This window comes from Coregonus lavaretus, assembly GCF_964263955.1.
Source record: "Coregonus lavaretus genome assembly, chromosome: 14".
NCBI classification, from domain to species: Eukaryota; Metazoa; Chordata; class Actinopteri; order Salmoniformes; family Salmonidae; genus Coregonus; species Coregonus lavaretus.
The window spans coordinates 34,953,953-34,977,960 of record NC_140001.1 but is presented as its reverse complement, the minus strand read 5'-3'; the positions used below and the strand labels follow the sequence as shown (position 1 = coordinate 34,977,960).

Here is a 24,008-nt window from a genome sequence, read left to right as displayed (position 1 = left end):
AAAAACATCCATACAAATGCTAGTTCTTTCCCCATTCAAAACAACCCTCCCTCTCCCAAACCCTTACAGTTTCTCTCTGAAGACAGTGACGGGACACACACACACACACACCCCGACTCAAACCGCCAGCATTCCAGCACACACAAACCATACACACACCTGCCCCATAGCACCAGTCTCAGCAAGGTGCTCAATTCACAACAATCCCCTTCTAGCATGGCTACATCGTTCTCCTTTTGGATAAGGTTTTTTAAATGACATAGAAGTGCAGCATTCCACACAAAGACTAAACAATCCTAACCCTATTATTTTTTTTGTGTGTATCGACCATCTTCTCATTCTAACGAGATTCTGCATGTAACACAGGTTTGAGGTTCCTTTGGCATTGTGCTGCAACAGTGCAGGAGGAGGGGAGATATATTATATGCTAGTCAACTACATTCAAACGCTGCTGCAATCCTCCCCAGTTTATCCCCAGGTTATTGAACCCACTATTTCCTCCTATCTCTACAATGTGTTATAATCTCTTGGGTCGAGGAGCCATTTTGTTTCAGGCTCTCAGGCACAAAGAAGGGTGAACCCCCACTGTAGCTTCCCACCATCACAGCAATGCCAAAGCACCAACTTTTTTTAAATATTATATATATATATTTTTGTAATTATTTCTGTTATTCACAGAGGATGTTTTTTTTTTCTCCAATATAATAAACCACAAATAAAACAATTTCATTCATTTCTAGGAGCACCGTGCCAATTTCTGAAAAGACAAAAGTCTATAGGCACAAAAAAGCTATGGATTGACTATGCTGTGCAAACCAACCACACATAGAAAACCTCACAAGAATAACTCAACAACTAAAGCGATAACTAATTAAATAGATATATCTATATATTTAGATCTAATACAAATACTTTTTATTCGATATACATAGAGATCTTTCTGTGTAAACTATTTACATAAACATGACTACATTTTGCTGAAATAATAAATAGCTCTATGGGCCAGGCAGAGGAGAGTATATTTAGTGTACAGTAGCCTTTCTACTCCGTTCTTTTCAGAGGTGAACTAACTCAACAGACGTTGATCTTCCTTGTACTGTGTTCTGGCTGAAAGGCAAAGCAAGTCAGCAAATCTGTTGTGTTCTGCTTGTGGGTAACCTGAAGCAGATAGCTAGATCCTTCCTGGCTTTAAAACTGCAAACGCTCTCCCTCATAAATATGGGCGAAGGTAATTCTCTACTAACATGCCCTACTTTCTCTCTAACATGGAATGTGCTTTAATATCTTCACTGGTTTACTTTCAACAGTTAATATCTGTATGACTTCCCTTCACACATTGAAGTGATTACCACTGTCTACAATACGTACATTAAAAGACAAGCTAGACGCCACCGTCATCAGAGAGAGGAAGACCTCCATCCCCCCACTCCTTAACAATCTCATGCTGCATATTGTTCTTCACAAGGTTTTTTTTTTAGCACTTTTTTCATCATAAAAATTCTGAATGGCAGGTGTGGACATTAAAAAAATACAGCTTAATAACCCCCCCCTTATAAGAGCCATAAACATGGAGGTATGTATCCAGCCGCTAAGCCTGGTAGAGGAGAGGGATGATGTATTGCTGCCGATCACAACAATGAAGTGGTTGTGGAATATGGATGACATCACAGCCGTGCTTAGTGTCGTAGAACTCCCAGTGAGGCTTTACATGTGGACAGTGCAGGTCGACAATTATTTACCATAAAGACTTACTGAAAGACTACACCTGATAACATTACTACAATAGCTGCAGTGTATATTGTTTAAAATGACCACGCCACAGCGCTTTGACCAAGACCATCCATTCCAATGCTGTCCCCAAGTCCAAAATACCATGCTGTGATTGGTCAGCTGGTTAGTCAGGTAGCACAGCTCTGCTGTCTGTACCACCACCTATGGAGGGCCAGTCTCATGGGAGAAATGGGCGAGATGGGATTTAGAGCTGGGGGGCGAGAGGGGTTCTCATCATGACTGCTTTGCTTCAGATGGCTTCTGAACAAGAGAGAGAGGCAGTGGGGTGTAGGTGTAGTGTTGAAATCACATTCTCTAGCTGAAGTCTTAGTTTTGGGACGCTGGAAGGGGGAAACTGCATGGATACATGAAAACAGTCAGTCACCTCTACTTTGCTCTTACACTGAAACAGACAGCAGAGCAGGAAGGACAGAAGGAAGGAGGGGGGGAGGGGGGCTGGTGGACACGAAAGGGACGGACGGAGGAGTGTCTTGTCTTCCTAATCCCACTCATCTGATTGAACCAAAAGCTCTGATTGGGCAGTGCCACAGACTGATCCTCCATTCTGGTTGGCAGATGGACAGTTGAGATAGGATGGTGGGTGTGTCTAAGAGGTGTTGCATTGGGGGTTTGAGGGGGGAAGAGGTGGAATACAGCTGGAAAGGAAGAGGGGGCTTGGTCAGAACAGGCCAGTCCTGCTGGGAGGTCTGATTGGCAGAGACTGGTTGGTGGGCGGGAGTTAACTGGACGATAGAGGGACAGGATTGGACGGGGGCTGGGGGTCAGAGGTCGAGGGCTGTGCTCTTATAGGCTGCAGCCCAGCTGCTTGGCCTTCTCCTGAGTGTTTTGGTTCTGCATGCGTAGGCGCAGGCTGGCGCTGGAGTAGCCCTCATCACTGCAGCTGCTGCGCAGGCTGCCCCGCTCATCAGAGTCACTCACACTGCTGGTGCTCCACTCAAGATCCCCCAGCAGGTAGTCAGTCCCCTCCACGTCCACATCCAGCTCCTCCTCTGCAACACACAACACAGGTCACTATTATGCAGGTACCACAATCAGGACCAATGCAGTCTCTATTGTGCTCATATTCAAACTCAATAACTTTGGTTAACATAAGGCCCCATCAGTAAGAGTGGGTGGAAGGATTGGTGGAAGAGAATGGATAACTTTATATTGTATGAGATTGCATTATAGTGTGGTGAATGAAGAAAAAAACATGTTATACTGTAAACCCCCACCAAAAAGCATTATGATCCCAGATCAGTGATTCCCCCGTGTGCTCACCCTGGTCTGAGTCAGGATTGTCGGAGGAGAGAGTGGATCCTGTGCTGTCCATACGTGTTCTCTCCACCCCCAGCTGCTCCAGACGTCGTTGCAGGTGCCTCTGCTCTCTCTGCAGCTGGTCTAAGGTATGCTGGGCTCTCCGCTCGTTCTCCTCCAACCTCTACAGCAGACACACATCCAGCATTACACACTGGTCCTCACTGTGTGTGTGCTCAGGGCAGCTGCTTGAAGACATGCTGATATCGCCTTTTGCCCTCCTGCAACCTCTAACCTCAGTTTGTACAGTGCCTTCAGAAAGTATTCATACCCCTTGACTTATTCCACATTTTGTTGTATTAGAGACAGATTTTTTTCTCTCTCTCACCCATCTACACACAATGCCCCATAATGACAAAGTGAAAAAAAAGTTGTTAGACATTTTTGCAAATGTACTGAAAATGAAACATCTCATTTACATAATCATTCACACCCCTGAGTTATGTTGCAGAAGCACCTTTGGCAGCGATTACAGCTGTGAGTCTTTCTGGGTAAGTCTCGAAGAGCTTTCCACATCTGGATTGTGCAACATCTGCCAATAATTACAATAAAATCATGTTAAACACTATTATTGCACACAGAGTGAGTTCATGCAACTTCCTGTATGTGGCTTGTTAAGCACATGTTCACTCCTGAACTTATTTAGGCTTGCCATAAAGCGGTTGAATACTTATTGACTTAAGACATTTCAGCTTTTCATTGTTAATTAATTTGTAAACATTGACATTATGGGTTATTGTGTAGGCCAGTGACAAATCTCAATTTAATCCATTTTAAATTCATGCTGTAACACAGCAAAATGTGAAAAAGGTCAAGGAGTGTGGAAACTTTCTGAAGGCACTAACAGTGATACATTAATATACTGGCCTCCTCCTGCCAACCACACATAGTTAACCATAGACAGGTTCCTCCCTCAGTCTAGTCTACAAGGTAGGTAACCCTGGTCCTGGAGTGATGCAGGGTTTAGTTTTTACCAGGTGCCGCTTTACTCTACCTCATCAAACCCAGAGAGATGTATACCAGTTAGTGCTACACTAATTACCCTCTAGCCAGCGAGGGTAACAGATATAGAATTAGAAATTAGAATACACCTGAACTAGAATGAATATGAACCTTCTTATGATGGTATAAAGGTCAGCCATTTTGGTCAGGAAGATGGTCAACCATGGTTTGCCAGTGCTGCGATAAGATAGTGTAAAATAATGAATTTGAAGAATGTATCTGCACTGTATGTTTGTTAGCCAGACAGTTTTAGAGGAATGATTCCATTAATTTTTCAAATTAACTGCCAATATGCCAACATTCCATTGAAACGATGCAGACAATCCACAGCCATACACTGGCTGAAATCAGTTGATGATAGGACAGACAAGTATAGATAACATAATAGCACTCGCAGCTTTCCAAGAAAACTAAAATTGAGACATTTATGGTCTGTTTACATTTATTTTAGAGGCTATTTATACAGAACCTTTGTATAAAACCTTTATAAAAACTATTTATAATTATATGACAATATTTTAAAGGTTGACAATAATTCTATTACACAATTTCTGATATCACATGCCTTACTTTTATTTTCCTGCATAAGTAAAATCAGAATTATGCCTCTAATGCCATTCATTCCAATTAGACTGGTTTGGAGTTCTCCTGGAACAACATTACATTTACATTTTAGTCATTTAGCAGACGCTCTTATCCAGAGCATGGCTGCCATTTGCACCCCTTTCTGGAACTGAGGGTTTATTACACAGCCCCTCTAGTAATTTAATAGGGTCTCTATGGTAACAGATCTCTTTCTATTTTAGTCAACTCTGTTGCTGTAACCACGCCAAACGTTGTCATGACAGTGAAAAGGGGGTTGGCTGAAGCAGAAACAGAGTGGCACCTTCTAATCTCGCCAACGGTCAACCAAATTGCCCTCTTGAAACTGTAAACACTTGAAACTGATTTCTCATCACTTCTCCGCCCACCATCACCTACCACGATGTGTTTCTTGGCCCTCATCAGTAGGCTGAGGGTGGTATGCCTGTTGGAGTCTGGTCCCAATGGAACGAGGGATTTCAATCGCTCTAAACACAGCCGTAGGTGTGCGCGTCTGGAGAGAGAGAGAGAGAGAAAGAGATGCATAATTTCATCAGTTCCCTATAAAGGCCCAGTGCAGTCCAAATTCAGTTGTTCCTGTGCTTTGTATCATATTCTGTAACAGCTGATGAAACTAACACTGTAAAAGTGAGTTTTTATTATTTTTTGATAGTTGCTGGTTGAAAATACAATCTACACAGGACCTTCTAATCAGCAGGTTTGCATGGGCAGGAGTTTCAGTTTGCTTGGTGTGATCACCAGGCGGTAAATTGGTTAATAGACCTCTGCCAATAACAGATAGTTTTCAGTTTTCCCCTCCCAACTAAATTCTTGCTTGAGAAATAGTTTGATAAAAATATATTTTTTATGGAGGGGAAACTTTTATGGAAAACTACAACAAGATCATTGCTACCCAGAAATTATTTGATATAAAAACGGCTGCATTGGGCCTTTAAACCCCCTCAGACGTCATTGTTCACCTCATATGGGGTCAGCTCTCGAGCTCCCTGTAGCTCTCCTGCAGTCATTTCACCCCTGAAAGATCACTTTCATCCACAAACACAAACACTTGTGTCTGCACCTGCCCAGGACTCTATAATTGAAATGGACTGCATCAAACAGTTCCCCAGAAATGTTGTATCTGTTCTGGTGAGGGAAGGAGTGTGAGTAGGCCTAAACACAAAACACATTTTGAAGATATGTCCATGGTAAACATGTTGACAGGGGAATCATCTTCCATAGTTCCATGTACATTTCAACAACATTGTTAATTAACACAGAGAAGAGGTGTGGTGATCACGACATTTACATGAAGCTCTGCTTGGCAGCTGAAGGGGAGTGGTGGGTGGTGATGGGTGACCACATGACCCCTGTTACACAACACATAAAACCCCACACCTCCAACTGGAGGCTGCTACATGCACACAGGCAGGCAAGGGGCACAAACTCACTATTTACTGCAGGTGTGTGTAGCTATATTAAGATGAATGCTCTGGATACAGTGAGGGAAAAAAGTATTTGATCCCCTGCTGATTTTGTCCGTTGCCCACTGAAAAAGAAATGATCAGGCTATAATTTGAATGGTAGGTTTATTTGAACAGTGAGAGACAGAATAACAACAGAAAAATCCAGAAAAACGCATTTCAAAAATGTTATTAATTGATTTGCATTTTAATGAGGGAAATAAGTATTTGACCCCCTCTCAATCAGAAAGATTTCTGGCTCCCAGGTGTCTTTTATACAGGTAACAAGCTGAGATTAGGAGCACACTCTTAAAGGGAGTGCTCCTAATCTCAGCTTGTTATCTGTATAAAAGACACCTGTCCACAGAAGCAATCAATCAGATTCCAAATTCTCCACCATGGCCAAGACCAAAGAGCTCTCCAAGGATGTCAGGGACAAGATTGTAGACCTACACAAGGCTGGAATGGGCTACAAGACCATCGCCAAGCAGCTTGGTGAGAAGTTGACAACAGTTGGTGCGATTATTCGCAAATGGAAGAAACACAAAATAACTGTCAATCTTCCTCGGCCTGGGGCTCCATGCAAGATCTCACCTCGTGGAGTTACAAAGATCATGGGAATGGTGAGGAATCAGCCCAGAACTACACGGGAGGATCTTGTCAATGATCAATGCAGCTGCGACCATAGTCACCAATAAAACAATTGGTAACACACTACGCCGTGAAGGACTGAAATCCTGCAGCGCCCGCAAGGTCCCCCTGCTCAAGAAAGCACATATACAGGCCCGTCTGAAGTTTGCCAATGAACATCTGAATGATTCAGAGGTGAACTGGGTGAAAGTGTTGTGGTCAGATGAGACCAAAATCGAGCTCTTTGGCATCAACTCAACTCGCCGCGTTTGGAGGAGGAGGAATGCTGCCTATGACCCCAAGAACACCATCCCCACCGTCAAACATGGAGGTGGAAACATTATGCTTTGGGGGTGCTTTTCTGCTAAGGGGACAGGACAACTTCAGCGCATCAAATCTTGGGTGAGAACGTCCTTCCCTCAGCCAGGGCATTGAAAATGGGTCGTGGATAGGTATTCCAGCATGACAATGACCCACAACACACGGCCAAGGCAACAAAGGAGTGGCTCAAGAAGAAGCACATTAAGGTCCTGGAGTGGCCTAGCCAGTCTCCAGACCTTAATCCCATAGAAAATCTGTGGAGGGAGCTGAAGGTTCGAGTTGCCAAACGTCAGCCTCAAAACCTTAATGACTTGGAGAAGATCTGCAAAGAGGAGTGGGACAAAATCCCTCCTGAGATGTGTGCAAACCTGGTGGCCAACTACAAGAAACGTCTGACCTCTGTGATTGCCAACAAGGGTTTTGCCATCAAGTACTAAATCATGTTTTGCAGAGGGGTCAAATTCTTATTTCCCTCATTAAAATGCAAATCAATTCATAACATTTTTGACATGCGTTATTCTGGATTTTTTTGTTGTTATTCTGTCTCTCACTGTTCAAATAAACCTACCATTAAAATTATAGACGGATCATTTCTTTGTCAGTGGGCAAACGTACAAAATCAGCAGGGGATCAAATACTTTTTTCCCCTCACTGTAAGACCATATGCTAAATGACTAAAATGTGTGTGTGTGTGTGTGTGCACACCAAAGGCCAGTGCATGAGTGGGGTGAACTTCAATTGAAAACGATTGCACAAAATGTGGGCTAGTTGAGAACATTTGAAATGTTATTTGTAGCTCAAGGCTAGGAGTATGAAGAATATTTAGTACTGGGAGTACTCCAGAGGGATATGAGATATGAGATAGTATGTGTTTATCCCTTCCAACTGCAGTGTGAATGACTAAAGACTATTATATATTTCATTGGCAGAGAGAGAGAGAGTGAGAGAGAGAGAGAGAGAGAGAGAGAGAGAGAGAGAGAGAGAGAGAGAGAGAGAGAGAGAGAGAGAAAGTGAGAGAGAGAGAGCCAGCCAACATGACACACACACCCTCCCTCCAATAAACACACATGTGTACATAAACAAACAAGTACACAACAGTGGAAAATATCCAGGTGTTCCTCCACTGGCCTGAGCTTAATATGAACTATTCCAAAGGGCAGGAGACTGGCATGACATAATGTGACACTGTTGTCATTTAATCAGGATGTACAGTAAGGCTAATGTTTGTTAAACAAACAAATGTCAACTGACGGCAGGGCAGAGTCATGCATGTTATAGTAAGCAGACCTACAGTACTAAGCCTGTGTTATGTGGTCTGACTAGGGTTGCAAAGCCGGTCATTTACTAAAGTTACCAGTATCTTCAGTAGAATATCTATGGCAAGCTATAGTAACTTTGCTAAATTATTATAATTTTTTTATTCATTTTTTATGTATCCGTGTCCATGAGTTTCTATTCTAGTAGATAGACCATATGGTTCAAGAGAAAATAGCCTAATTAATGAAAGAAGCAGCTAATCAACAATGGCATTATTTTAATTTACCTCTAGAACTCGTCCAACTATTTACTTTTTTCACAATTGCCACCAAAACATTGACAACAAAGTGTGTAAAAAAAAAAAAGGGTATTTCATGCTGAAACTCATTAAACACCAAATGGTATTCACTAAGTTGATGGTTTATATTTAGTTAAATGTTTTATAGCTTTGTCATTCTATTTTTTACCATTGTATTGAATTATCTCATATATTTGACATGTGATAAGGCCAGAGAGAGGGACAGAGATAATTGCAGACACTTGTGATAATCTGAAATACCCAAAGGGGCCACTAGATGCCTTCTGATAGATTACATAAAATCCTTGAAAGATACCAAAATTCTGGTAGTTTACTGGAAAACTTAGAACGTTTCCAGTAATATATCCCCCATTTGCAACCCTAGGTCTGACTGAATGGCAGGACTGTAATGGTGTGGTAGGAAGGACTCACAAACACGAGGCTATTTCTGCAACAGGATATTCCAGGGAAGTATACATCTAGTACAACGTGTCGATGGGGTGAGTGTTTATGGGTCTGTTTTCATGTAGCCTATATTTCTTTGAGCCTGTACCTTACCCTTCGACAAATCCCACAAACAACATCCAGCATTCAAGTCCAGACCAGAGTTTCTGTTAGGAAAATGTGGTGCCGGACAACTTGACCGGGAAGATTTTTATTTAATGGCCATTTGAGAAAATTTACCGGACCCATATGCATTGGGAGCGTCTACCCATGGTGCTCAAAATGACAGAAATGACATTTTGATTACGGCAATTCATCTTAACATACCATGCAACTCGTGTAATGAAGCATCTAATACATTTTCAAACTATTCTCAAAATGCAATTCGTGGGAAAACACCTTTCAAAACATCGCACCTGATCCGAGCGGTAATTGACAGAGATGGAAATCTCTGTTAGAAACTTTGAAAGAGGGTGAATCTAAAGATGCAACAACAAGAATGGGTTGCTAGTATGACTAGGATTGTTCCTTTGACTTCTGGACAAGGAAAGAAAGTTGATATGAAAACCAATAGAACAGGAGAGCAATGGCATATGAGGAAGTCTTTCTTAGGCAGCTCGCGTGGCAAAAGGCCTAGCTGATTGTTGCGGCTGTCAGTGAAAAGCATCTAAAATATGTTGTTTCATTGTGTGAATTGATTGCCCTTTGTTTCTTTTTATCAATTCCACATTACATACGTCACCAATCTCTAACCTGGTGGTCCCTGCACGCACCACCCACGTGGAGTTCCAGGTCTCAGGCAGCCTCTGGAACTGCCGTTCTGCTGCCAACAAGGCAGAGTTCATCTCAGCCTATGCTACCCTCCAGTCCCTCGACTTCTTGGCGCTGACGGAAACATGGATTACCACTGAAAACACTGCTACTCCTGCTGCTCTCTCCTCGTCTGACCATGTGTTCTCGCATACCCCGAGAGCATCTGGTCAGCGGGGTGGTGGCACAGGAATCCTCATCTCTCCCAAGTGGACATTCTCAATTTTTCCCCTGACCCATCTGTCTATCTCCTCATTTGAATTCCATGCTGTCACAGTCACTAGCCCATTTAAGCTTAATATCCTTGTCATCTATCGCCCTCCAAGTTCCCTTGGAGAGTTCATCAATGAGCTTGACGCCTTGATAAGTTCCTTTCCTGAGGATGGCTCACCCCTCACAGTTCTGAGGGATTTCAACCTCCCTACGCCTACATTTGACTCATTTCTCTCTGCCTCCTTCTTTCCACTCCTCTCCTCTTTTGACCTCACCCTCTCACCGTCCCCCCCTACTCACAAGGCAGGCAATACGCTTGACCTCATCTTTACTAGATGCTGTTGTTCTACTAATCTCACTGCAACTCCCCTCCATGTCTCCGACCACTACTTTGTATCCTTTTCTCTCTCCCTCTCCTCCAACACTACTCACTCTGCCCCTACACAGATGGTAATGCGCCGTCGCAACCTTCGCTCTCTCTCTCTCCCACTACTCTCTCCTCTTCCATCCTATCATCTCTTCCCTCTGCTCAATCCTTCTCCCTCCAATCTCCTGATTCTGCCTCCTCAACCCTCCTCTCCTCCCTTTCTGCATCCTTTGACTCTCTATGTCCCCTATCCTCCCGGCCGGCTCGGTCCTCCCCTCCAGCTCCGTGGCTTGATGACTCATTGCGAGCTCACAGAACAGAGCTCTGGGCAGCTGAGCGGAAATGGAAGAAGACTAGACTCCCTGCGGACCTGGCATCTTTTCACTCCCTCCTCTCTACATTTTCTTCATCTGTTTCTGCTGCTAAAGCCACTTTCTACCACTCTAAATTCCAAGCATCTGCCTCTAACCCTAGGAAGCTCTTTGCCACATTCTCCTCCCTGCTGAATCCCCCCCCCCCCCTCCTGAATCCCCCCTCCTCCCTCTCTGTGGATGACTTCGTCAACCATTTTGAAAAGAAGGTTGACGACATCCAATCCTCGTTTGTTAAGTCAAATGACACTGCTGGTCCTGCTCACACTGCCCTACCCTATGCTTTGACTTCTTTCTCCCCTCTCTCTCCAGACAAAATCTTGCGACTTGTGACGGCAGGCCGCCCAACAACCTGCCCGCTTGACCCTATCCCCTCCTCTCTTCTCCAGACCATCTCCGGTGACCTTCTCCCTTACCTCACCTCGCTGATCAACTTATCCTTGACCGCTGGCTATGTCCCTTCCGTATTCAAGAGAGCGAGAGTTGCACCCCTTCTCAAAAAACCAACACTCGATCCCTCTGATGTCAACAACAACAGACCAGTATCCCTTCTTTCTTTTCTCTCCAAAACTATTGAGTGTGCCGTCTTTAGCCAACTCTCTTGCTATCGCTCTCAGAATGACCTTCTTGATCCAAACCAGTCAGGTTTCAAGACTGGTCATTCAACTGAGACTGCTCTTCTCTGTGTCACGGAGGATCTCCGCACTGCTAAAGCTAACTCTCTCTCCTCTGCTCTTGTCCTTCTAGACCTGTCTGCTGCCTTTGATAATGTGAACCATCAGATCCTCCTCTCCACCCTCTCCGAGCTGGGCATCTCCGGCGCGGCTCACTCTTGGATTGCGGTCCTACCTGACCGGTCGCTCCTACCAAGTGGCGTGGCGAGAAGCTGTCTCCGCACCACGTGCTCTCACCACTGGTGTCCCCCAGGGCTCAGTTCTAGGCCCTCTCCTATTCTCGCTATACACCAAGTCACTTGGCTCTGTCATATCCTCACATGGCCTCTCCTATCATTGCTACGCTGACGACACACAACTAATCTTCTCCTTTCCCGCTTCTGATAACCAGGTGGCGAATCGCATCTCTGCATGTCTGGCAGACATATCAGTATGGATGACGGATCACCACCTCAAGCTGAACCTTGGCAAGACGGAGCTGCTCTTCCTCCCGGGGAAGGACTGCCTGTTCCATGATCTCGCCATCACGGTTGACAACTCTGTTGTGTCCTCCTCCCAGAGTGCGAAGAGCCTTGGCGTGACCCTGGACAACACCCTGTCGTTCTCCGCTAACATCAAGGCGGTGACCCGATCCTGTAGGTTCATGCTCTACAACATTCGGAGAGTACGACCCTGCCTTACACAGGAAGCGGCACAGGTCCTAATCCAGGCACTTGTCATCTCCCGTCTGGATTACTGCAACTCGCTGTTGGCTGGGCTCCCTGCCTGTGCCATTAAACCCCTACAACTCATCCAGAATGCCGCAGCCCGTCTGGTGTTCAACCTTCCCAAGTTCTCTCACGTCACCCCGCTCCTCCGCACACTCCACTGGCTTCCAGTTGAAGCTCGCATCTGCTACAAGACCATGGTGCTTGCCTACGGAGCTGTGAGGGGAACGGCACCTCCGTACCTTCAGGCTCTGATCAGTCCCTACACCCAAACGAGGTCATTGCGTTCATCCACCTCTGGCCTGCTGGCTCCCCTACCTCTGCGGAAGCATAGTTCCCGCTCAGCCCAGTCAAAACTGTTCGCTGCTCTGGCACCCCAATGGTGGAACAAGCTCCCTCACGACGCCAGGACAGCGGAGTCACTCACCACCTTCCGGAGACATTTGAAACCCCACCTCTTTAAGGAATACCTGGGATAGAATAAAGTAATCCTTCTACCCCCCCTTACCCCAACCCACCCACCCCCCCAAAAAAAACAAAAAAACATTGTAAAGTGGTTATCCCACTGGCTGTAAGGTGAATGCACCTATTTGTAAGTCGCTCTGGATAAGAGCGTCTGCTAAATGACGTAAATGTAAAATGTAAATAGAAAATGTATCATTAATCCCTGTCATTTGGTTACATTAATTTTTGTTAATGCATTATAATTACTAATTCGGCCTACAGTTATTTACCGTTCTCATTCTCGGAGTGGAAACGTTGTTTTCCTGCTCCACTTGTGAGAAACAAGTTTTTGGTTTATTTCATAACCATCATTTACGACTTGTCAATTTTTTCCATTGTCTTTTGTTTGGAGTGCTCCATGTGAGCAATGATCATGGGTCTGGTTTCTCTGTCCTGTTAATGTTGAGGGAGCACGCGCCTGCTGCAAATAAATGTAAGAAAATGCCCATTTGAGGATGTTTGATTTCTGATTGTCTTAACTCACCACGTCCACCACTAATGAGCTGAATTTCTGTCATTTTTTTCCTTCACCTCACACAATAAGTCAAAGTCTGTTTCTTTAACATCCATTGCGAATGATAGCCTATTAGTTCCTCACAGTAGGCTTATTTGAACAATCTTTCCAACAATCTTCCCCTCGATAATCACCAAGTCTCGGTGTGAAAGAGCAAAATGTCATCATGATCTGATGATCCCATATATCCAGTGGAAACATCATTAAAATACCTTTCCCTTGCGCAAAAACAGCGGTCTGTCCCAAGCTCACTGGCACAGAAAACTCTGAGGGCCCGGAATAGGCTAGTTGATACAATGTTGCAAGTTCGCTAGAGACAGCTTCAGCTGATCCAGTTGATTGTATCAAATCAATGTTGCACTTCACTAGCCATAGCTCAAGTCAAGACAGATAGATCAGATCGAAAGGCAGGCAGAAAGGCTGTAAAGAGATGAATGTGATTGAAAGAAACAGAATTTTCACCAGTATAATTTATATTGTTTTTATTTGTCGGCTGAATTTATACCTATTTGACAACGGAAGCTCATTTAGGCTATTTAGCCGCCAATGATCATGGTGTATCAATGTGTCCATATGGCAGAGGCTGGTGCTCTCACATTAGTTTAATTTGTACTTTTATATTTTAAATGAAGATTTTTATGATTAACCACGTGACAATGATTTTGAGAAATGAAAACGTTATTGAAATGAAAATGTTCCAGGAAAATGTGCATATTCAAATCATAACTGGCACACAGATTGGTAGAAATGGTAGGATAAATTGTATGCTTCCCCAAACTTGAAACTTACCCTTATGAAGTCTATAAAATAATTGCCTCCATGTTTCTATGGTCAGATTTTAAAGTAAGTTAAGACATTCCTCATAATATTAAGTAAAATGCAGGTTTCAAACAACTAAGTATGTTGTTTTTAAAATGCATACTGCCTCCAGTCACATTGTAAAGTGATGGTGACGTGCTGATAGCCTGCCTACCTTTGTTTTTTCTCCCGGTCAAATTTGCCGGAAATAATTTTATTTACTGGTTCTTTTTTTGTTGTTGACAAAAGCTGGCAATTACCTGCTAACGGAAACCCTGGTCCAGACACTTCAGTGTTGTGTAACGTATAGACCAGAGACAAGACCATGCACGGGCAACTCCCTCCCTCCCTCCGCTCCGACCAACATGGTCTGTTCCACAGCCAGCCAGGCCTCCTGAATGCAGGCCCTCCACTGGCCCTGCAGCCTGTAATTCATACTCCTGTATCGTCTCTGACCTCAGGCTAATTGCCCCGAGCAGAGGGATGAGGAGAGAAATACAATCCATTAATTCCATTTCAAAAGGTGTGTTGGAGAGAGGAGTCAGGTTACACAGATGGCCAGCTCCAACAGGCACACTCAGCTGCTATGGGACTCAGTGTAACAGAGGACTTGGACTGAGGCAGGGTGGTAGAAGTGTAAGTGGGGGATTCATATGCGCAAAAACGGAGCCTCCATTGTTCGAGTCTATCTAGACACACACAAAGACTGACAGAAGGCTTGAGTCTCACTGTCCTCTGGCTGGCAGTGTGTTAGTGTTTTACCATTGTCAAAACAACAATGTAGCCTTGCAATAACTGCCGTCTTATGTGTCAGAATAATATGTCTAAGGCTCCATGCTGGTAATAAGCTGTAGAATATTTGTCATACCTGTTGTCAGTGGTGGGAGGGGTATAACGGTACACGTATTCGTACCGAACCATTTGGTACGGGGTCCCGGTTCGGTCAGCGCTGTAAACCCGAATGAATTGATAAAAACGAATATTTACAAAATACAAACACTAGGCCTATAGGCTACGCCTACGATGCATTGTAGGCCTACGCCTCGAGTAAATCTGAGATGAAAAAATATTTCAGGCCATTTCGTTAAAACAATTAGCGCCTACGCCACATTGGAATAAAAAATGTAATCTTAATTGACTCATTTCAAATTGTCCTTTTGTGAGGCGCAGCCGAGAACTAGTTCTGTACAATGGTGAGTGGTGGGGTCGATAAACCAGGATTGGAGGATCCTTCATCATCATTTAAATATCGTTTGGGAACACGTTGGCTTCCCAGCAGATTACAACGACGATGGACAGAGTTGTGGATAAAACTTTAACAGTATGTCGCCACGCTCTACGAGAACAGCCTATGCAGCTGCCAACACCTCAAATATGTTGACACATTTACGCAGACATCACCCCAGTATACCGAAACGCAAAGAAACAACATTGTCACCCTCTGCACTCAAGCAGCCCTTGGCAGCTGATTCTGACTGGGCCAAACTAATGACAAGAGTGAAAGGTAGGCTGTGTTTAGATTTTTGACAGTCTTTGGCTTATTGCCACGGATATGCGCCCATTCTCAGTGGTTGAGAATAGGGGGTTTCAGGCAGCTCCTCGTAAAAGTACTCGAGCCACGTTACGAACAACAGGTTGTACCCGCTCTATATAAGCAAGCCAAAGACAAAGTTTTCAATGAATTGGCCAATGCACCTGTGTTGCGCTTACTTAACAGTGACAGCCCATCACATCACATTACCCCGGAGTGGGAGATGTACCGTGCCTTTATGAGCATCACAAGTGCGCATCTGGCACTGACGGAGGCAGTGTCATGGAGCGTTTGTAACCAAGATGGAAGTGGGAATTTACCACATACGACTGGGAAAAATCCACTTGAACGGCCCTCCAACTGGTAATTACTAGTGAGAAACTCGTCCATCATCCTGAGCACCCACTTCACCCATATCGTGACCTCTGACTTCACCTACTAAGGAAATGGCCTCTATAACAGCATTTCCGGCAGTTAAATGCAACAAAACATTTATAAAAAGCAATCTATTAATGTCCTTTTTGAACTCTATAATTTGTTTACAAGCATGATAGCTGTAGTTTTAGTTTATGGTTGCCGCAGTTTGTTGGCCATTAGCCAATTGGCATCCAACTTGTATTTACGACTTAAAAACGGGTAAATTCCCATCTCCCACATGGTTACAAACACAGCATCAAGAGTGGAAACTTGAGGCCCAACATAACAAATCTTGTCACAACAGACAATGCCAGGAACATTGTGAATGCTGAACATTGTGAAAGGAATTTCATTTCCCTGCTGTACCGAAACAAACATTTACCCCAAAACCGAAATACGTACCGAACCGTGGGTTTGGTGAACTGTTACACCCCTAGGAGGGATGCATTGATAGAGGCAATAGGCAGCAGGAGTTAGATGGCTGCCTTCATTCCGTCTAGTTAAGCGAATGTGTGTGGGTTTATAAAGCCTGAGAATTACACACACACACTCCTGCTATGCTGTTGTTCCCAGGCCTAAGCCATGCATTATTCAGTCTGTCTGTCTGTCTGCCTGCCTGCCCACTGAGTCATTAGCCCTGGTTGACCCAGAACACCACCAAGACCCTGCCTGGAACACCAGAGGGACAGGGACACCTCCAGGGAGAGACTATGGAAACAGGGAGAGTCCAGGGACAGCCAGGGAGAGGCCAAAGAGAGATCAGGGATGAGGCCAGTAGTCCCTTGTAGGATAAGCTGCATTCTGCACTGTTCATTTCACTCTCATTACCCTGAGAGATTCAATGTCTAATAGGGTGATCTGACAGAACTAAGACTGACTGACAGTGACGTGGGATTCAACGTACCTGTTTTTCTCCATTTCGTTGTGTGTGGATCTGTGAACAGACAGACAGAGGTTAGAAACTGTCCTTACACATCACACAGTAGATTCAGCGTGCTTCAGTAAAGGCCTTTAATAATAGAAGATTCCACTCCTCTCGCCTCCACTGCAGTCAACCAGGGAGTTATTGCGGAAAGAGGGAGTGGCTTGTGTTGTGTGGGACTTTATGAACCACCAAAAACCAGAGAAATTAAACTCTACGAAATGAGAAAAAGCAGGGAATACTTGCGAAAGTATTACATTTACATTTACGTCATTTAGCAGACGCTCTTATCCAGAGCGACTTACAGTTAGTGAATACATATATATATATATATATATATATATATATTTTTTTTTTATACTGCCCCCCTCCGTGGGAATCAAACCCACAACCCTGCCGTTGCAAACGCCATGCTCTATCAACTGAGCTACATCCCTGCCGGCCATTCCCTCCCCTACCCTGGACGACGCTGGGCCAATTGTGCGCCGCCCATGAGTCTCCCGGTTGCGGCCGGCTGCGACAGAGCCTGGATTCGAACCAGGATCTCTAGTGGCACAGTTAGCACTGCGATGCAGTGCCTTAGACCACTGCGCCACTCAGGAGTATTCACCCCCCTTGGCATTTTTCCTATTTTGTTGCCTTACAACCTGGAATTAAAATGGATTTTTGGGGGGTTTGTATCATTTTATTTACACAACATGCCTACCACTTTGAAGATGCAAAATATTTTTTTTTGTGAAACTAACAAGAAATAACAAAAAAAACTTGAGCGTGCATAACTATTCACTGTTCTCGGAGTGATGAGAGGTGTTGGGTTTGCGCCAGACATAGCGTTTTCCTTGATGGCCAAAAAGCTCAATTTTAGTCTCGTCTGACCAGAGTACCTTCTTCCATATGTTTGGGGAGTCTCCCACATGCCTTTTGGCGAACACCAAACGTGTTTGCTTATTCTTTTCTTTAAGCTATGGCTTTTTTTGGCCACTCTTCCGTAAAGCCCAGCTCTGTAGAGTGTACGGCTTAAAGGTTAAAGATACTCCAATCTCCGCTGTGGAGCTTTGCAGCTCCTTCAGGGTGATATTTGGTCTCTTTGTTGCCTCTCTGATTAATGCCCTCCTTGCCTGGTCCGTGAGTTTTGGTGGGCGGCCCTCTCTTGGCAGGTTTGTTGTGGTGCCATATTAATGGATTTTAAAATGGTGCTTCGTGGGATGTTCAAAGTTTCAGATATTTTTTTATAACCCAACCCTGATCTGTACTTCTCCACAACTTTGTCCCTGACCTGTTTGGAGAGCTCCTTGGTCTTCATGGTGCCACTTGCTTGGTGGTGCTGCAGACAAGGGGCCTTTCAGAACAGGTGTATATATACTGAGATCATGTGACACTTAGATTGCACACAGGTGGACTTTTTTAAAACAAATTATGTGACTTCTGAAGGTAATTGGTTGCACCAGATCTTATTTAGGGGCTTCATAGCAAAGGGGGTGAATACATACAGTGGGGAAAAAAAGTATTTAGTCAGCAACCAATTGTGCAAGTTCTCCCACTTAAAAAGATGAGAGAGGCCTGTAATTTTCATCATAGGTACACGTCAACTATGCACGCACCACTTTTCCATTATTTTATTTTTTTAAACAACTTATTTTTTTCATTTCACTTCACCAATTTGGACTATTTTGTGTATGTCCATTACATGAAATCCTAATAAAAACCCATTTAAATTACAGGTTGTAATGCAACAAAATAGGAAAACCGCCAAGGTGGGTGAATACCATTGCAAGGCACTGTGTGTGTGTGTGTGTGTGTGTGTGTGTGTGTGTGTATATATATATATATATATATATATATATACACACACACACACACACACACACACACCGTGGGGGTAGTAGACTTAGAAACAGTAACTAGAAACAGCAGACAGGAACGGCAGGGCAGGGCAGGCTGCTGTAACCTAGCTAGCCCTGGCTGTTCCAGCCACCCCCCTCTCTGTCCCAGCCGCCCCAGTGCCTGCTGCCTGATACCAGCCAGGCTATAGAGTGAGGAAAGGGTGAAAAGAGAGGAGCGGGTGGGAGAGGGACAGAGAGAGATTATTTAAAGGTCTTGCAGTGATTGTGTATTGGTGGCCACATTGCCTCCTGCATTGGAGTGTAAACTGCATTGTTCACCAACAGCCTATGGTCCTGCCAGCTCTACCAACAAGGGCATACAGACACACACTTCTCTCTCCAGGCTCCACACAGGGCCAGGAAGTGGGCCAAGTCTATTTTTCAGAAATAATCTGCAATGGGGTGAAAGGGAAAGGGCACTGGTCAGAGGGAGAGGAACAGGAGCAAAGTCCTCTCTTCTCCTCCCCACTACACCGGACCTCCCCAACCTCCAGTCCCAAAATAGACCAACCTGCGCTCTGCAGGCTGACTGCTGTCAGCGCCCCGACAGCCTTGGACACCCTCTGAAAGATCAACCACGTACTACAGACAACACAAATATGAGTGCTTGCTTGCCCCAGCCAGAGAGTACAGTTCATATGACAGCACAGCACAGTAGAGCTGACTGGTAGAGATGACTAGGTTTGGGATATGAATAGGGCTACTAGTGTAACCCATTTCCCATGTGACGGAGGTGGGAGTGGGAGGGGGCAGGCATGCCACTGCCTTTCCTCTGCCAGGCCGTATTACCGTACAGGACAAGGCCACCCCCCCTCCACTCTAGCTGCTGTCTACCTGGCATGCTGAGGAGCCATTGCATTATTGTACAGTCATAAAATAGAACAAATCATTACAGACCTATTGACTTGAATGGGGATTCCCGTTCTAGTGATTCTATGTGAACAGTACAGCAGTAACATGATCAATGTAATAAGCAGTGAATTAGGCTACACAGTATTCCAGCTATGTAATACTACTAGGCCTACGCACAATGGAAGAGCTTAAGGAATAAGGCTAAACATAGCTGCATTGTTGACGCTAACTATTTATAGTCTAATCAGTCAGTGTTTCCCATGGGTTCTCCTTCTAAGGCGGGGAGCTAAGGACATCCTGGGGAAATGTTCACCTGAACCCAATAGAGGCCATAAAACCAATATGATGAGATATTCAACATCTTCCTTCCTACGACTTCATAAGAGTGGAACAAACAGGTCTACAGAGGTTAGTCCACCACCAACACAATAGCATGTCAGGCCTGTTTCTGTGTGTACAGGGAGTGGGGGGGAGAGAGGAGGAGAGGACCATCTCTGTAATGGAGGAGCTGAAGCAGCGCTGACTGCCAAGAGTGAACAGTAGAACAAAGGAGAGGGAGAGAGGAGGGGACAGGGAGAAAAGAGAAGGGAGAGAGAGGAGAGGGGGGAGAGAGAGGAGACGAGTACATTCATAAAAAGTGACGGCATTTATGTCGTTACCTAGCAACGCACAACTACTACTACTTTTACAGATCCACTGCTCAGCCATGCAATTTATAAAACTTGATCGTCACCGTAAGAAGCATTTAGACCAGGGTTGGGCAACTAGTGGAAGTTGGGCGCCCATTGATTTTGTTAGTCAATCTCACTCAGATATCATATTAAAACCTGCAAACATTTATCTCGATCCTATGAAGAAATGTGTAGAATTTAAAACTGCAACCTTTTCTCTACGCACCATGGCAAAATGTGTAGAATTGCACGAGACTAACTCAAATGAAAAAAATTATCTCCGCTCTAGAGGGAGACTGCTCAAATGTTTTGCTCGCAATGCGGCCCCTCATAATGATTACAGATTTTTTGTGGCCCCCACCTCCATCAAAGTTGCACATCCCTGATCTAGACATTTTCTGACATCTGCAATTTTGAAATTCAATCTCCACTTTGTCCCATAGTAATGAACGTGTCTGGAGTCAGGACGAGACAGACAGGCAGCTTTCCTCAGCCAGCCAAAATCATGAATCAGAATAATTTTTAAAGATATATACAAAGAAATGTAAATAGAAAAACAGGTCAAACAAAACGAAAAGCAGCTAGTTTGCAGTCTTTCCAGTTTCAGTCTGAAGTTATTGTGTTAGCTGTGTAGTGTAGCATGCTCCGCCAACAGGAGTACAATTAAAGCAATCAATATAGCAAGGTTTAAGTGACAAGTGGATTTTGCACCCCTCAAACACAGGAAATAGATGGCTGAAAAAGACAGATCCTCAGGTGGGCGGGGCATGCACATTGCTACAGTCATTAGAATTTAACATTAACATTTATGATTGCCGCTAAAACTGAAACACTACCCATCTATGGGGAAGCATATTCTTTCTGCAACTAACAATTCAGTTCCTATGTAGACTAATATCTAATATGCATCAGGTTCCTATTACAACGGACTGAGGCATAAATAGACCCATGCGACACCTCCTTACCCATTTAGATTTAATATCCAGTTATCTAGAGTTACTGGCTCGCCCGGCCACCCAGCCATACTGGCTTATCTGTGTCAGGGTTAGGTAGGAGGACTACCATAGGAGGCTGTTTCTTTCCAGCTAGGTGTCTTGGTAAGCTGGATAACAACAGAAAGCTGGCCAGGCCGGGTGAGGGTGTCCTGTCCTTCCAGGAGGAGAGCTGTCTATCAGGGTGAATTGCCTGACTTCTGCAGTCTGTCCTTGGACACCCTGTTCAACCTCAATCTGCTTGGATTCCCCACTACTGCATGTTGCTACTTGCTTAACTCTGCCTGATTCTGATTTATGTTTTTCCTGTCTGGGATACTGCAAGGGCAAAACGTTATTAAAAATGCTCAAAGCAAAACTCAGACACAAACTCAAAGCATCCGTTTTATAGAGTCTCGGAAGGACTGGGTTGTTATAGATGATAATCCAGTTAAAGATTATCATTGGCTGTAAACAGACTAGCCTGTCCAGCATTGAGAGCATAACATTAAAGATCAGAACACAATCCCAATGGACAGCAAAGCAACAACCCAACAGAGCCCCTGCAAGTTGGTATGTTTTTGTCAGTTCTGCTAGTCAGCGTATCACCACGCCTACATGACATTCACTACATGAGTGAATGTGGGACGAGGGGGCTCTGCCTTCCTACCTGTCTGCACATGGATGAATAACACAGTATGATGAGGGGGTGCTTCAAAACTGGACCACACAAACTGCTTGTTTTCTTGCCATTACAGCTGAATGGGTATGCTTGAGGGGGGTCTACAGTATACAGGGGAATATACACAACTACTGTAGGTCAAATGACTGTACCTGCTATTGGAGTTGTTCTTGCTTTTGCTTTTCCGTTTCAAGCTGTCCTTCTCTTTGCTGCTGGTGAATGGTAACATGGAGGCATAGCCATGTTCAGCTTCTGCAAATAAATGAGCAGGATAAGTAAATCACATCATAATTCTCAACAGTGCAATGAAAATGGATGAGGCCAGAAATGTGAGAATACTGTATTTTGGGCTAGGTAAGAAGAGACATAATTTGTACAAAATATCGATTTATCATCATTTTTTCCCCTTCAGCCAATGATGTCATCTGAACTAGAGTAAACCCTACCAGCTACCCCGCAAACCACAACAGAGAAAAGTGAAGGGGGGGGGTCGCTTGGAGAGAACGTCAAGATCAAATCCAAAGCAAGCAAGCAACCAACCCTTACCGTGTGAACGTGACAAATAGTACTTTTTTCAATCAAATACGGTCATTTTTGCATTTCAGTAAGATTGCAAACACTATACTTAACAGTGTCTAGATAATACATGCTGTTAGTGTCGACTGTAATTACTGCTGTACATATGTTGTTGCTGTGAGCATATTGCTGCCAGCTGCCCATATTTGTCGATGTAGCCTAGCTACAATGCAATTGCTTAGCTATGAATTAATGTTTTTAATATATGGTCTTCAATAATAGTCAAATTATTTATAGCTAATCAACCTGACATAAATGGATTTTAACAGGTGCGTTCACCAGCAATGCAATTGAGGCAAGGTAGTAGCTCATCAATCATTTATTTAAAAAATTAAGTATGCAAAATATGTTATCACTACTGTACCTCTTTCTCTGCGATCAAGGTATTCTGCAGCTTCGATCAACATCTGCACCATTTCGATCGCGGCCATTTTCAACAATAGCACCGATAAAAAGATGACAATTCGGGTCTGAATTTGGATACACAACTACTTCTGTGGGTTAGCTACTTCAATTTCAATTACGTTTTTTTGGTAATTATTAAATAAGCAAAATATTCTCTCTCTCACAAGGCAATTTATCGGTAACAGAAGTCAGTTATCGCTGTAATAATGCTTGATAGCTTATTTATTGGCTAAATTGTTTTTGTCAAATTCGCTTGGCTGATGCTGGCTCGCGGTTACAATCGCTGTCACAGTGATGGCTAGCTAACGTAAATGCTAGCCAACGTTTGTGGAAGTCACCGACAAAAATCTTGCAGGCAGAATCAGTGTTGGTATCACACGTCAAGCCTTGTTGTTCATAAAGTAAAAATGACAACACGTAGCTGGCTAGCTAGTAACTAGTAGATGGCTTTCAAAAACAAATTACGTTCAAACTTAGCCGCACAGAAAAAATGACAGCTTCACAAGATAACAAGAAAGCTAACGACACGACTAACAAATGAACCTGTTTAAAAATGTGAGGTCTGGTCTATTCGAAATTTCGAACCAGCGAATGTAGCTAGCTATCCAACGTCAAAACAGCCTTGTCGAATTCAAATACTGTAGTAACAAGCTGGCTAGTTATGCTCGTCGATCACGCGTGGGTCGTGTCGAGCTGCAAAAGCTGCCACAAAAAAAGTTATACAAAATTGTTGAAAAGAGCAGCTAGCCAAACTGCTACCTTACAACAGTGTTGATCAGACCGCAGCTATATTGGTAAACTAGCTCCTGTGTTTTTTGCCAGAAAGCTTCTGTGAGCTGTGATGCGATTGGGTACCTTAAATAGTAAATGCATTTCTTATTGGACGTAGCCACTGTCGCGTCAACCAACAGGGCTGTCGCATACCGCGAGTCATATGCAACTGGTCAACATGTTTCGCCATTTTGGCTCAATCATATCCTAGGGAAAATCCCAATTGCATTCTCTTCGCGTCCTCTCTCCTCGCCTCCTTCTCAAAACCCATTGGAGGAGAAGGTA

General features: G+C 44.1%; 1 protein-coding gene across 1 annotated transcript; it reads right to left on the bottom strand.

Moving 5' to 3' along the window:
- Positions 1-1,476: 1,476 nt before the first annotated feature.
- On the bottom strand, positions 1,477-23,785 carry LOC311141937 (max dimerization protein 1-like). Its single transcript, XM_084177453.1, has 6 exons — positions 22,912-23,785; positions 22,124-22,223; positions 16,895-16,924; positions 5,071-5,185; positions 3,052-3,211; positions 1,477-2,780 (listed from the first exon to the last, which is right to left on the bottom strand). The coding sequence occupies exons 1-6, from the start codon at positions 22,976-22,978 to the stop codon at positions 2,575-2,577; spliced, it is 678 nt and encodes a 225-aa protein (XP_084033579.1). The 5' UTR covers positions 22,979-23,785; the 3' UTR covers positions 1,477-2,574.
- Between the last annotated feature and the right edge of the window lie 223 nt (positions 23,786-24,008).